Here is a 15804-nt window from a genome sequence, read left to right on the forward strand (position 1 = left end):
TAGGCCTTAACCAGAGCACCATTTGTGTTGAGTTATGTGGCTACCTCATGTTGAGTGACAACTTCTACCTAGGTTTAGGATGAGTCCATAAAATGGATCTTTACTTGTGACTTAATCAATAAGGCTGAGAACGCTAGATAATGCATTAACCCTAACAATTCGGCAGTTCTGCAGAAAAGGACCTGGGTATTACATTGGACGAGAAGCTGGATATGAGTCAACAGTATGTCCTTGTTGCCAAGAAGGCTAACGGCATATTGAGCTGCATTAGTGGGAGCATTGCCAGGAGATCAAGGGAAGTGATTATTCTCCTCTATTCAGTATTGGTGAGGCGACATCTGGAGTTTTGCGTCCAGTGTTTGTGCCCCCCCTCCCCCGAAAGGATGTGGACAAATTGGAGAGAGTCCAGTGGAGGGCAAGGAAAATGATCAGGGGGCTGAGGCACATGACTTACGAGGAGAGGCTGAGGGAAATGGGCTTGTTTAGTCTGCAGAAGAGAAGAGTGAGGGGGGATTTGACAGCAGCCTTCAACTACCTGAAGGGGGGTTCCAAAGAGGATGGAGCTAGGCTGTTCTCAGTGGTGGCAGATAACAGAACAAGGAGCAATGGTCTCAAGTTGCAGTGGGGGATGTCTAGGTTGGATATTAGGAAAAAGTATTTCACTAGGAGGGTGGTGGAACACTGGAATGGGTTACCTAGGGAGGTGGTGGAATCCATCCTTAGAGATTTTTAAGGCCCTGGAATGACAAAGCCCTGGCTGAGATGATTTAGTTGGGGTTGGTCCAGCTTTTAGCAGGGGGTTGGACTAGATGACCTGAGGTCTCTTCCAACCCTAATCTTCTATGATTCTATGAATTTTTATAATGTTATTTTAGGGTACATTTTATGAATGAATGAGGGGTTGAGGATGGGACAGGATGTCAGCAGTTTGGCAAGAAGCAGGAGCATAAATTGAATGGTATCAACAGGAGCTATAGATCAGTACATATGCAACACCCAAGCAGAAAGGTCAGAAAGTAGGAGACGGCGTGTACATCTGTAAATAAAAAACGTAGACTCTGAGACTGACAATGAGTAATCAAACTGATAGGGTATTCAAACCAGATTAAGGCAGTCAAGGCTTGGGGATGTAATTTTTCACTATTAACCTCAATTCCATGATTTGATACTTGTTAATAAAATTAAGGATTTGTTTCAAAAATGTGTCCTGAAACAAAATAATCCTAATACCAGAGGCAGATACTTGGTTTAAGATTTATATTCCATGAAATAAATGGCAACTGGAATGACAAAGCTGGTGGTGATGTACCTTATCTACTTATTTATTGAAGACCACTAGTTTTTTATTGTTGTTTTTATTTTTACCCCAGTGGGCTGCAATTGATAGAGCTACTGTGGACTATATGCTAACTCTGGTGTAAAACAAAGAAAAATAGTGTTTTAAAGAATAGCTTTTCCCTCCAGTACAGGAGACATGATAAAATAGAGGTAGGATGAAGTCAGTTCAACAACCAGTGATGGATTAATATATTCTTGCTATTCTGTCTTCTGTATATACACAATTGAAGGAAAAGCAATGGAGTGAAACTAAAAATGAAAGCCAGGATTTTAGATGTGGGAAAAGGCAGCTGGGTGGATTGGTAAACAAAGCACAAGACTCTGACCTTATGATACTTCTGTTCCCACATAAAATTAGCTTAATTGCTACATACTAGTAATCCACTTGCTGAAAAACTACCCTTGTAATATGTCACAGTCAATCTTCTGTTTTGGCACGATCCCAGGACTAAAAGTCTAAGAATTACAAGTATGAACTGCATGTTGTCCAGAGAGCCCTCAAGATCAAGACAGCACTAGCGAGCTTATGAGTGACTATCTCAAGCTTTTAAAAATAAATGCAGTCTCCTATAAACTGAATTTTGGAGTTATAATGATCCCATGGTGATCTGCTAAAAAAGCCTGTATGACAGAAGGAAAGCTCCATTGTTCCTTCTATGAGCGAAGAGGTTCCCATACAGAGAGCAATCTGTTGCACTGTTATGGATGGAGTGAGAACTGTTTTCAGCTGGAGAAGAATGGATTCATGAGTACTTTTTACTACCACAGAGTGCTGAAGTGATTGGGGTATCCAACTTGAATTATATGGAAAGAGGACTGGAGCTGGTATGTGAGTAACAAGATAGTGGGTCCCCATTCTGGAGTTGAATTCCAACACTGCCTATAACCATTTCTTTTCAGATATGAACTGCTGGGCAGTTTTATTTTACTGTTGAACCTCTGTGGCCTAGGATTGGGTGCGTATGCACACAAAAAAGCCTAGACAGTTTATCTCCTCTTGGTATTTGTTTAGTTATCACTACACTAACACACCAGTAATGCTTTGGCGACTATTAGTGCTACAACTATTCCTGTGTTTCTATAATACTGTACACTACAGGTGCTAAGACCTGTTTTTTGAGATTCTATATAGGCCCTAAAAACCTGTATAGGGACTGGCCTGCTGATGCTGATCACTTTTTAGTTTTATGCATGTTTATTTAGCTAAACTTTCTTCTAGAACAGAGTATATGATTCCCCAGACAGAAAATTGTTCTTCAATTAAAAAGCGTTGCCAAAGTCCTGCAGCACCAGGACCAAACTCCACAACTCTAAGAAGCCAGCCTCCTCCTTCCATCTATCTATCATTTTCTTGCCACTACCACAGTCTCAATTTGAAATTGTCAGCTATACCTCTGTTGGGGAACGTACTGTACCTTTAAGCTGGGAAGTGCAGATCCCTTTGACGACCAGCTATCCCTGGTCATTGCAGCCCATTTGCTGTCAGCGTGATAGAAGTTGTCATAGTCAGTGCAATTCCAGGCAAGCCTGCCCCTAGCGTTGGAGCCTTGTAGATCAAGAATATTGGGTGGAGGCTGCCTACAATTTAAAAAAAGAAAAAAAAATCACCCCTGAAAGTAAGAAGTTAATTTATTCCTGGTGCCACTATTTTGAGTATTCTCATTTAGAAATCTTTAGATAAGATTTTGATATCTCTAATAGGAAAGGGTAATTAATTCTAAAGACTTGTTGACTAGGGACTTCTGACAAGATTTCTTTTATTAATACTTATGCCTATTCTGCTTCCCCAGAACAAAGAGGAATACAAATCTAAATATGCCAGCTTGCTGCAGGAGAGGACGTAGCTTGTAGGTACCAATGGTTCAAGCTATATAAAATAACCCTCTAGTATTTAAACTGTACAGACTAGGCCCACCTAGGGCTAGTGCTCTGTTCTGTCATGCAGGACTTCCAAGTTGGATAACCTGTCTCTTTTCTCTAGCTTCCAGGGAATGGGAGTAGTACCTCATGCTACTGAATGGTAAACACTTATGTGACAGATGCAGAGCTGCTATGTAATAGTGTTATGACTGATGCTATGTACTTTTATTAACACTGTGACTTGGTCGGTAAGGGGAAGTTGTTGTATCTTAGGGGTAATAGAGGGTTTATGTGCCTATAATATGTGAATTCAGTGGGGTCTGTGTATGCAGGGCCATCCCTAGCCATTTGGGTGCCCTACGCAGCCCTAGGCCTCCCTCCCACCCCAGGGTTTGGGAGGCAGGAGCTGTGGGGGGGCCACTTTTGGGGGCCCCACAGGCCCAGAGTGGCCCGGGGGATTAGCGAGGGGCCGGAAGCAGCCCTCTCTGCTTCCCTTGCCCCAGCCCCAGCTGTGTCGCTCGGGGGAGGGGGTTTGGGGGAGGGGATCCCCCACTCACTGGCAGCATTGGGAAGTAGAGCAGCCTGGCCTAAGCCCGCTCTACTCCGCCAGCTCCCAGCCACAGCGCACCGCTTCCTACTGCCGGTGAGAGCCAGGGGCGGTCCTTTCCCCAACCAAAGTGACATGGCTGGGGCCAGAGTCGAGTCTCTCCACTTCCTGCCGCTGGTGAGTGCAGAGGGCGATCCTTTCACCGCACTCACCAGTAGCGGGAAGCGGAACACCATGGCTGGTGAGTGCAGGGTCGCTGGGGGAAGAGGTGGAATGGCGGCAGAGCAGGGGGGAAGAGTAAGAGGCAGGGTGGAGGGAGTTGTCCAGGGCCCCACACCCTCCTAGGGACGGCCCTACCCCTTGCATGGGGTGCCGGCCATGGGATAGGGCTGGCCGCCGGGGCTGGTGCTGCCACGTATGCAGCATGCAGCTGCCTAGGGCACCATGAAATTTGGGGCAATTTGGTGCCCCAAATTTCATGGTGCCCTACAGAGCTGCATATGCCTAAGGACGGGCCTGTGTGTATGAAAGCAACACAATGGCTTTCCAAGAAAGAACACCCATATATACACTTTAAAAACAATGGGGCAAGCTGTTAGCTTCAAGGATCCTGTCTCGAACAAGTTGCAAACCTTGTTTTACTGAAGCTGGAAGAGCATTAAAGAGTTAAAAAGTTCACTGGTCAGAACTGTCCAGGGAGACAGATTGACACAGAGCGAGACTGGAGAGGGAGTCTTAAAAAGCTGAATTTTCCCAGGGCCAGGGACACCTTAGGGAAAAGCCAGACATGTACAATCTGGTTTATTGTTCTTAAGATATATTTTTCCTCTGAATGCTTTTGTGCTATATGAATAAAATTTTGTTTTAAGGAAGCTGTTTGGTCACTGATTACCAGTTATTGTCCCAAAGGGAACAGAATTGCACAGTCTGGGCATAAGTCAAACCTGCTGTGGAAAATTATAGTTGATGCACAGTAGATTACAACACGGGGGCCAGTCAGAGAGTGGGAGAATTGTTTGATTCCTTTAGAGGCCTGAGACCTACAGTAGGTGTACTCAGAGACCAGGAGGGGTCTGAGATGCAGTTAGCCTGATAACTTTGACAACCTAAACATGTGCTGTGGTTAGAGTGCCTCTAAGCCTTTGTCTTCATTACAAAATTTGATTGGTAGGACACACATGAAGAATCAGATTAACTAAAGTGATTCAGACCACAACTTTGCCCTTCATGCAGACTAGGGCAAGCTGTGATTAGCATTGTTGTCAACCAATCATGGTTGAACTTCAGGAACTGTTATCCTACATCTGTGTTCAAATACTCACTAAGGTTTGCCATAACTTGTCACCATGACACAGTTCACCTTTCGTCCTTGTCTATACAGACTGCAAAACCCTTGCTCAGTAATATCGTGGCTAGCTTAATTTTTCCCTCCTTATGTTCTAACATAATCAAATTTTGTAGTGAAGACAAGACGTCAGACTCTTAGGGTATGTCTACATTGCAATATAAACCCAGGGTTAGGGGGACTTGAGTCAGCAGGCCCTGGGTTAGAGAACCCAGGGTTTGAGCATCTAACTGATTGTCAACCCTAGATTAAAAGTTTTCTACCCAGGCTCGAATCTGGGGCACTAGTATCCACACTGCTGCACGTAGACACAAGTCAAACCAACTGTATTCCAGCCTCCCTTTTGCCCTCCCAAAATGTGGCCGTTCTATCCCTTTGATTATGGTACAGCATGGGAAAACTTGACTGTCCATGCTGTACATTATAGAAAGTTTGGCAAGCATCCTGGCAAGCATCATTTTGGTCCACATTCTCCTAGCTACCAAGGTCAGACGTGTGGATGAAGTGCCTTTTGAAGAACTCTCCCTTGCATTTTTCACTCCTGTTTCAGGAAACAGGCAGATATGCTGGGGGACATTTTCTGACCCATTGGAGGCACCTGACAGAGAGCTTCTGATGGAGCAGAGGAGGAAGACAAACATTGCAAATTCAAACAGATGCTGCTTATGATGCTCTGTATTGCTGCTGATGTCCCCTATGCAGACTGGAGCTTCTGGAGCAGGACCACAAGCACAGACTGGTGGGACCACATTGTCATACAGACCAGGGGTGGCCAGAAATGGGTCCAGGACTTTTGCATGAAGGAAGATACATTTGTGAGCAATTTTCCCTGACCTTCCAGTATAAAGAAACCCACATGAGGGCAGCCATGCAGGTCCAGAAGTGGGTTGCTATAACTGTCTGGAAGCTGACTACCCCGGACTGCTACAGGTCCTTTGCCAACCAGTTTGGTGTTGGCAAGTCAACTGGGTAATCAGGCGTGATTTCTCCCCAAGGAGATGGGCATTAAGGAGATTTCTGAAGTAATAGCTGGGTTTCAGAGGATGGGGTTTCCAAACTGCACAGGGGCCATTGGTGGGACTCGGCAAACTAAGGGTACACCTCCTCAAGGAGCACGAGTGCATGTTGACCACAGAGGTTGTTTTATGAATATCAACATGGGTTGTATTGGAAAAGTTTGTGATGCCAGGGTTTTTCACCTATGGGAAATCTACACTCCTGGACAAGCTGGGACACTATTCCCGCCAAATTACATTGTAATAAATGGAGTTACTGCCCTCACTGTTGTTCTGGGGGACCCTGTGTGTCCCTCCTTTTGCCTTGGGTTATGAAACTATGCCCTGATTTCAGAGGCCCTAGCAAAAGGAGGTTCAATTACACTCTTAGCAGGTGTAGAATGGCTGTTGAATGTACTTTTGTCAGATTGAAATCCCACTAAAGATATTTAGACCAAGTCCAGTGTCATCAATGCTGTGTGCATTACCATGACTTGCTGTGCTCTTCACAGTCTTTTTGAAGCCAGAGGTGAGCCATTTCCCCCTGAATGGGCCTATGGCAGCAAGGGGTCACTAATCAGTACACTCGGCCAGAAACTGCACCTACCACACCTGGAGCTGCATGCGCCAAGACAACAGAAGTCAGGGATGCTTTGTGCTCCCACACTTTGGATTCACATGGCCCAGTGGAAGAAGGAGAATAGTACCTTTATGAATGTGCTTGTGGGGAAGGGGGGGAAGGAGCTGATTGATAGATTGTGGCAGGATTTCATTGCTAAAGGAGAGGTGGAAGGGGGGAGGTTAATTGCCATGCAATGTACTTATGAATGACCTGACTGCTTATCAAATGGAGGGGGACATTGATTCACAGTATGGATTGATGCAAGGAAGTGATTGATATATGGACTGATGTAACTAACTGTACTGAGGAATAGTCCCTGATCATGTGTTTACCTTTATTATTTTAAATACACAATGTATGATGTGATGCAGTGATAGCAATAAACTTTCTTGATAAAATAAAACTTTGTTTATACATACAGATTAGAAAAACACACCATTACCCATTGCCAGGCAGGCCAGCTGCCATTACCCCACCAAAACACCTGTAACAACAACAACAAATCCTTAAAAAGACTCAAAACAAACCCTAAAGCACAAACCAACAAGTGCAAACAGTGAAACTATGTACAAGACAAAACCCCCTACTGCTCAATGTCCCCAGGCCTCCCATTCTCCTTCCCCTTCCTTCCCTCTTTGCTGTGCACTTAGTGCCAGAGGAAGGAGCTCAATATAGAAGACTACATGGGGCACAGTTGCCCTGCCCTGCTATTCGTAGGGCCTGATTGCATGGGTCACCTAGATGTGGATTTGTCCAAGGTGTTTCTGGACTGCATCACAGGGTACCATGGAGGGGACTCAGGCCATGGTGTGGGTTATGCAGCAGGAGCTGATACTCTGGCAGCCATTAGAGATGTCAGCTGTTCAAACAGCTCTTTCTGCAGACCTCCGTCATCCTCCCTTAGCTGCCACTCTCGTTCCAGGAACTGCAAAGCAAGAGCCTGCTCTCATGCTGAAACCCGGTACTCAAGCTGTGCAGCCAGTCTGAGCCTTTCCTCCTGCCTCTCACCAGGGGCGGCTCTAGGAATTAGGCCGCCCCAAGCAGGGCGGAACGCCGCAGGGGGCGCGCTGCCGGTCCCAGGGCTCCGGGGGACCTCTTGCAGACGTGCCTGCGGAGGGTGCGCTGGTCCCGCGGCTCCGGTGGAGCATCCGCAGGCACGCCTGCGGGAGGTCCACCCGAGCCGCGGGACCGGCGAACCCTCTGCAGTCATGCCTGAGGAAGGTCCGCTGGAGCCGCTTGCTGCCCTGCCGGCAAAATGCCACCCCAAGCGCGCGCTTGGCGCGCTGGGGTCTGGAGCCGGCCCTGCCTCTCACCATGACTTTCCTCTAGTTGTAAGTCTCTCTGTTTTTTGAAGTGGACCTGCTTGTTGGGCCTCTCCAGAATTTCAACCATAAATTCATCATGAAAACGCCTCCTCTTGGAATGGACTGTGAAGGTCTGCTGATGCAGGCTTCTGCTGCTGTGTGGCTAAGCGGAGGAGAGGTACCACAGCCAGTAGAGGTTGAGGGGCTTTGGAGTAGGACAAGACACAGTGGGTTATTGTCTCAAACAGCTCAGTGCAGGAGCACAGAAAATAATCCCTATGGAATTCCAAGGGCATACCATGTTACTTTTCCAAACTGAACTTTGGTATGTTGTGAGAAAGCTGTTTCAGACCACAGAAGTTCCCTGAGCACTGCCAGTTTAATTGCAGAGACAATGGTCAGTTAAAAATCAAAACGGCTTTTCCCCCCAAAAATTGCAGAACAACTTGGGATTGCAGGGGAGGGGCAGTCTGTGGCTGTGCTACAGAAGATTTTCTGTGATTTCAGGACTTCCACATTTTTTGAGGACGTAACTACTTCTTCTTTGAGTACTTGCTCATGTCCATTCCAATAGGTTGGAAGGTTTTACCCTAACGGTACCTGTCAGGTCAGCTGTGGAGCCCCCTGAAGTGGCACCTTAATTGCGGTGTATATAGTCCCCTGCCGACCCACTGCCTGCTCAGTCTCTTCTTGCCCGAATACTCCGAGAGAGGGGAATTCCCACAGTCGGAGAGCTTCCTGGCACAGGAGAGAGGAAGGAGCACCACCCTGTTGGTTTACATAGAACATCACTGTGGTGTTCTCCGTCATCACTGAGACACACTTGCCCTGACGATGGGCCTAGAAAGTCTGGCAAGCCAGGCGAATGGCTCTCAGCTCTCTGACACTGATATGCAGTGATAGCTCAGGTTGTGACCACAGGCCTTGAGTTCTGATACTGTCCACATCTATTGGAATGGAAGTGAGCAACACATCTTGAAGAACAACAGTTACGAGATGGTAAGTAACCATTTTTTGTAGTGCCCCATTGGCAAAGGAAGATGTTATTCCAAGCTGCAAGTGGGAAACCAGCCATCTATGCTACCAAAGTATTCAAACAGCATGAGTGGAGTAGACTGGTCAGCTATGACAGTGGCCTTGGAAAAAACGCCTGTGATGAGGTGTTCACCCTTCCTCAAATGTGACTACCTCTCTGTTCCTGCTACAGGGAAAGTTTGCAGCTAGCAGCCCCCAGGATTGGGTCAGAATTCATGAGGGAAATCAACAAGATGCTGCATTAGCTTTCACATGGCTTAGTTTGTTATGATTGGATGCTTATACACACAACTCCACTGCCATCCTCCTTATCCTCTCTCCCTGTCCCCTGCCAGGCACATTTCTGCATAAAATTTCAAACCCCAGTTGTATTTGGGACAAATGATTTTGTCACCTATGGACTACATGGGCTACCTTTAACTGAAATGGACTAGATTTGTAAACGGAACACATTACTACCATCCTGCTGCTCCACAGCTGACTGTTTCCAGCTAGCTTGTTGCACCATTGAATGGTTATAGAACAGTGAACATACAAGTATGGCAATGTAAGATCATCATGCACCACTGTTGACTCTGTGCTTGGTGCAGTACCCAGCCCTCAGTCCAACTCCTCATAAAATGGGCATGATGTTGGCAAGTTGCCCAAGGTATGCTTCTCGTCCCTTTCGGTACTCAGTCTTGTGCCACTTAATCTGCTTCTACACTGGTCACCGGTCGAGCAAATTTCCAATGCTGTCAGCTTCCTTGTTGTTTGCTGGCCTGTGCAGTCATTCCTGGTACTATTACTAAAATCCAGTGTTTTGCTGGCCACACACCAGAGATTAACCAAAAGCTGGTTGTGCTCCTGCAACCATGAAGCAGCATGCTTTGCAAAGGACTTCTGGTCAGCTTCCATTGCAAACACAGAAGGGTCTCCAAAAGCGTTTGCAGCTTGGCAGTCAGCAATAGAAGGGTTAAATGCTGACTTGCCAAGCTGCTGCTCTACAGCAAGGGGCGTTTACATTTCCCTGGAGCAGCTTGGTGATCTTGAGATAGAGAGGACAAAGGAAACCTGCACATGGGATTGTGGGATACTTTTGGTGGCCTCCTAGGATCTGAGTCGTAGGGGGGAGAGGCTATTTCTACACTGCAAAGTAATAGGGTTTGAATCCTGGGTCCTGGCTTGACTGGGGCTCAAACCCTCCAACTCTGCAGGCTCCTAGGACTCTGGGAGAATCTGAGAGATCTGTGTAGAGAGAGAAGTGGGATTTGGTCTCAAGATGAGTCTGAGCTCAGGTTACATTGCATTGTAGACATCCTCTTGGGAACTTACATGGCCCCCATTATCTTAGTGTCTCAGCTGCTCACAATCTTTAATGTATTCTTCCCTGCTCACAAACAGGGAAGAAATAGTAGAGGAAGCAATAGTGGATGGGAACCTGGGAGGCAGTGACCATGAGATGGTCGAGTTCAGGATCCTAACACAAGGAAGAAAGGAGAGCAGTAGAACAGAGACCCTGGACTTCAGAAAAGCAGACTTCGACTCCCTCAGGGAACTGATGGGCGAGGTCCCCTGGGAGAATAACATGACGGGGAAAGGAGTCGAGGAAAGCTGGCTGTATTTTAAAGAATCCTTACTGAGGTTGCAGGAACAAACCATCCCGATGTGTAGGAAGAAAAGTAAATATGGCAGGTGACCAGCTTGGCTCAACAGTGAAATCCTTGCTCGTCTTAAACCCAAAAAAACAGCTTACAAGAAGTGGAAGATTGGACAAATAACCAGGGAGGCGTATAAAAGTATTGCTCAGGCATGCAGGAGTGAAATTAGGAAGGCCAAATCACACTTGGAGTTGCAGCTAGCCGGAAATGTTAGGAGTAACAAGAAGGGTTTCTGCAGGTATGTTAGCAACAAGAAGAAAGTCAAGGAAAGTGTGGGCCCCTTGCTGAATGAGGGAGGGAACCTAGTGACAGAGGATGTGGAGAAAGCTTGTGTACTCAATGCTTTTTTTTGCCTCTGTCTTCACAGACAAGGTCAGCTCCCAGACAGCTGCACTCTGCAGCACGGTATGGGGAGGAGGTGACCAGCTCTCTGTGGAGAAAGAAGTAGTTCGGGACTATCTAGAAAAGCTGGACGAGCACAAGTCCATGGGGCCGGATGCACTGCATCCGAGGGTGCTAAAGGAGTTGGCCGATGAGATTGCAGAGCCATTGGCCATTATCTTTGAAAAATCATGGCGATCGGGGGAGGTCCCAGATGACTGGAAAAAAACTAATGTAGTGCCCATCTTTAAAAAAAGGGAAGAAGGAAGATCCAGGGAACTACAGGCCAGTCAGTCTCACCTCAGTCCCTGGAAAAATCATGGAACAGGTCCTCAAGGAATCAATTCTGAACCACTTAAAGGAGGGGAAAGTGATCAGGAACGGTCAGCATGGATTCACCAAGGGCAAGTCATGCCTGACTAACCTAATGGCCTTCTATGATGAGATAACCGGCTCTGTGGATGAGGGGAAAGCAGTGGATGTGCTATTTCTGGACTTTAGCAAAGCTTTTGATACAGTCTCCCACAGTATTCTTGCCAGCAAGTTAAAGAAGTATGGGCTGGATGAATGGACGGTAAGGTGGATAGAAAACTGGCTAGATGGTCGGGCTCAATGGGTAGTGATCAATAGTTCCATGTCTAGCTGGCAGCCAGTATCAAGTGGAGTGCTCCAAGGGTCGGTGCTGGGGCCGGTTTTGTTCAATATCTTCATTAATGATCTGGAGGATGGTGTGGACTGCACCCTTAGCAAGTTTGCAGATGACACTAAACTGGGAGGAGTGGTTGATACCCTGGAGGGTAGGGATAGGATACAGAGGGACCTAGACAAATTAGAGGATTGGGCCAAAAGAAATCTGATGAGGTTCAACAAGGACAAGTGCAGAGTCCTGCACTTAGGACGGAAGAATCCCATGCACTGCTACAGACTAGGGACCGAATGGCTGGGCAGCAGTTCTGCAGAAAAGGACCTAGGGGTTACAGTGGACAAAAAGCTGAATATGAGTCAACAGTGTGCCCTTGTTGCCAAGAAGGCTAATGGCATTTTGGGTTGTATAAGTAGGGGCATTGCCAGCAGATCGAGGGACGTGATCATTCCCCTCTATTCAGCACTAGTGAGGCCTCATTTGGAGTACTGTGTCCAGTTTTGGACCCCACACTACAAGAAGGATGTGGATAAATTGGAAAGAGTCCAGCAGAGGGCAACAAAAATGATTAGGAGGCTGGAGCTCATGACTTATGAGGAGAGGCTGAGGGAACTGAGATTGTTTAGCCTGCAGAAGAGAAGAATGAGGGGGGATTTGATAGCTGCTTTCAACTACCTGGAAGGGGGTTCCAAAGAGGATGGATCTACAGTGTTCTCGGTGGTAGAAGGTGACAGAACAAGGAGTAATGGTCTCAAGTTGCAGAGGGGGAGGTTTAGGTTGGACATTAGGAAAAACTTTTTCACTAGTAGGGTGGTAAAGAACTGGAATAGGTTACCTAGGGAGGTGGTGGAATCTCCTTCCTTGAAGGTTTTTAAGGTCAGGCTTGACAAAGCCCTGGCTGGGATGATTTAGTTGGGTTTGGTCCTGCTTTGAGCGGGGGGTTGGACTAGATGACTTCCTGAGGTCCCTTCCAACCCTGAGATTCTATGATTCTATTAACTCTTACAGAGGTAGGGAAAGTAGTAGAACCTCATTTTACAGACAGTTACAGAGAGACTAAGGACTTGCTCAAGGTCACACAAGAAGTCTGGAGGGGAGGGAATTAAACTCTCAAGTCCCAGGTAAGTGTCTGAGCACTGGACCATCCTTCTGGGCATACTGCTCTGGTTAAAAAGATGGATGGTGAGGTAATACAAATAATTCAGGACAGCAAGTCTGAGGGCTAGTATTTAGCATCCCAAAAAACTTGCTTTTCTACCCCTTTACTGCTCCAAAAGGTGAGGAATAATATTCAGTTCTTATGAGGTGCGTTGTGCTTTTCTATGTCTGTTTATACTCACAATTGTAACTGAATGTGTGCAGTTTGTAGCAGAGAAAGCATCTACCATATGGATGCTGCTACAGAAATATTTTTCTATCTTCTTCATCTTTGAGTGGGAAAAATTTCTCTGAAGTTTGAGAAGCTATGACAGCAGAAAAACTGCAAATGTTGTTTTGGTAGAACTGTCCCAGCCATTTTCTCAAATCCTGCTGAGTAACAAACCAGTCGGATTGCATGATGGCACATTATAACCATTCACGCTCTTCTGCAGTTTCATGGAGTAATTTATGTGGAAACTTCACAGTAGCTTTACATTATATATCAGGCTGCAGCATGGTGTAAGTATAATGTGCATCCATACCCTGGAGCAGCACACTTCTGGTCTATTAAACCTCTGGCTAGGTCATTACAGCTTAAACATCCAAGCACCGATTTGCCAAACAGAGATGTTTCTTCTATCCTAATGTGTTTTCATTTTTGGCTCATGACTTGCTGACAATATTTTTAAAAAGCTACTGCTGATGAACAAAATTAAAAAAAAAAGTTTTAAAACAATTCTGCAAGTGACATGTTCTGGGTTTCTCTTCCCTGCTACTGTGTTTGCACAAAAATAGGATTTATCTTCTGTAAGAGTTTACCTGATTATTTCTCACCAGAAGTCAGCATCAAGAGATGACTGAGGTTCCAGAGGTTTATGACTTCAGGTGAGAAAAACACCTACAGAAGCTGATAACCAGCCAATGAGCAAAGGTCCGGGGTTTGGTCCCCCACAGTAGAAGCTCTCACTAGAGGACTGGACCAAGCTGAGGTTATGCCCCATTATGGTAGGCATTGTAGCAAGCAAAAGCAAAAGAATTGCTGTCTCCAAAAGCTTACAATCTAGTGCAAAATACGACAGGGAGTTTGTGATGTGGGAACTGGAGCTGGGACTTGGCCTCCCTGCTGAAGGTTGCAGGATTCAGACTGGTGACCTATAGGTAGAAGACTCTCTTTGGCTCATTCACAGTGCCCTGAGGAATCCTGTCCTGCTGCTAACAGTACACCTTTGAAAATATGGCTTGCTAAGTTTATATATTAAATCAAGCTTGGCCTTTTTTGGAGCTGACACATGCAGGCTTTTTTTGTGTCTGCACACAAAGGCAAAATCTCCCAAATATTGTTCTCTGACTCAAGCACAGTCTGCCACACCTTATTCTTAAAGATACAGCTCCCTTTAGCCCCATACAAATATTAAAAATACAGAAGTAAAATAAATATTAGCAAATCATCCTGATACTATGTCCAGGGTCCTTATACTATCTTTTGCACAAATATGTATATATTTTTCATTCACAGGTAATCACTTGAATTCACAACATTCAGAGCTACAGTATAGAGTCTTACACTTCAACTAGAGGAGTTGCTGGTAGAAAAGGGAAAGTATGGTGTTAACCTCTCTGTGAATCAGCCCACATGGAAGAAGACAACACGCATGTTGCCAGTGCATTACATAGTTCTTTGAGGGACAGCAGTGGAACGCTGGGCACCAGGCCTGGGGTTTTTTTTTTCATGACTGTGGAAGCAGATTGTGGTCTAGTGATTACAGGCAACACAGCCAAATGTAACAATAGCCACGTTTGGGCCTTCTGCCTGGGACATGTGGATGTAAATTATGAATCTTTCCCACTTGAGCTAAAGAAGCAGTTCTCTTAGCATGGAAGTCCCATCATGGTCATAAGCTTCTATATGTACTCTAGCTGTAGAGATGACACTTTATTAGTGTGTAAAAGCAGCAACAAATCCTGTGGCACCTTATAGACTAACAGATGTTTTGGAGCACGAGCTTTCGTGGGTGAATACCCACTTCGTCGGATGCATGTCACCCACGAAAGCTCATGCTCCAAAATGTTTGTTAGTCTATAAGGTGCCACAGGATTCTTTGCTGCTTTTACAGATCCAGACTAACACAGCTACCCCTCTGATACTTTATTAGTGTGGATTACAGAGGCACCTAACTAGCATGTTTCTTTTAAAAGCCTTTAGTAATGTGCATGATACTTGGCTCTTGTATATTAGAGCTTGAAATGGTACCAAGAGCTCTATCTGAAGTGACTGGATGCAAGTTCTTAATTATCTGTGAGATTGATGAGTGACAGTGACATCCTGTCAAAAAGGGTTAATGTGGCTCCGATGGGGTTAAGTAACCTGGTAAGCCATACCTGGAGGAGAGTTAGGCTTGATAGGCAAGCACTGATTGAGCATGGAGCCCAGCTGAGCAGGAGCAGCAGGGCTGGTATAAGACCAGGAAGTGAGGCAGAAGAAGGCTACAGTGTGGAAGCCTGAAATTCTTCTCTGGAGGTATGAAACTCAGAGACAGAAACCTAGGGTAAGAGTAGAAGCCCTGGGATCTTGGCCCTGAAAGAAAGAGTTACCCAGAAGATGAAGGTGGAATAGGAAATGGCCCAAGGATATGGCAGCAAGGATGATGCAGACCTTTGCCACTGATCCAAGGGCAGGGCCGGCTTTAGAAAGTGCGGGGCCCAATTCAAACATTTTCGGCAGGGCCCTGGCAGGGATGACTTAAAAAAAAAAAAAAAAGCCTTTCATTTCTTAGCGACCGGTTCCCTATAAAAAGTTCTGATTTAAGGGATGTGCCACAGTATGTATTTTTTGTACGAATAGGGTTACCATACGTCCGTATTTAAAAATTCCTCCCGGATGGCGATTTAAGAACCAAAAAGCCAGACATGTCTGGGAAAATACGGATGTACGTTAACCCTACCTAAAGATCTTT

At 45.9% G+C, this 15804-nt stretch overlaps 1 protein-coding gene across 3 annotated transcripts in view; it reads right to left on the minus strand.

The window, feature by feature from the left end:
- Nucleotides 1-15804, minus strand: part of C5H4orf45 (chromosome 5 C4orf45 homolog) — a 105688-nt gene that overhangs the window by 49775 nt on the left and 40109 nt on the right. For all 3 annotated transcript variants that reach the window (XM_039539195.1, XM_039539192.1, XM_039539194.1), the window contains exon 4: nucleotides 2754-2916. In XM_039539195.1, coding sequence (XP_039395129.1) covers nucleotides 2754-2916 — 163 coding nt within the window. The remainder of the gene's footprint in view (nucleotides 1-2753; nucleotides 2917-15804) is intronic.

The sequence above is a fragment of the Mauremys reevesii genome, linkage group 5, assembly GCF_016161935.1.
Source record: "Mauremys reevesii isolate NIE-2019 linkage group 5, ASM1616193v1, whole genome shotgun sequence".
NCBI lineage: Eukaryota > Metazoa > Chordata > Testudines > Geoemydidae > Mauremys > Mauremys reevesii.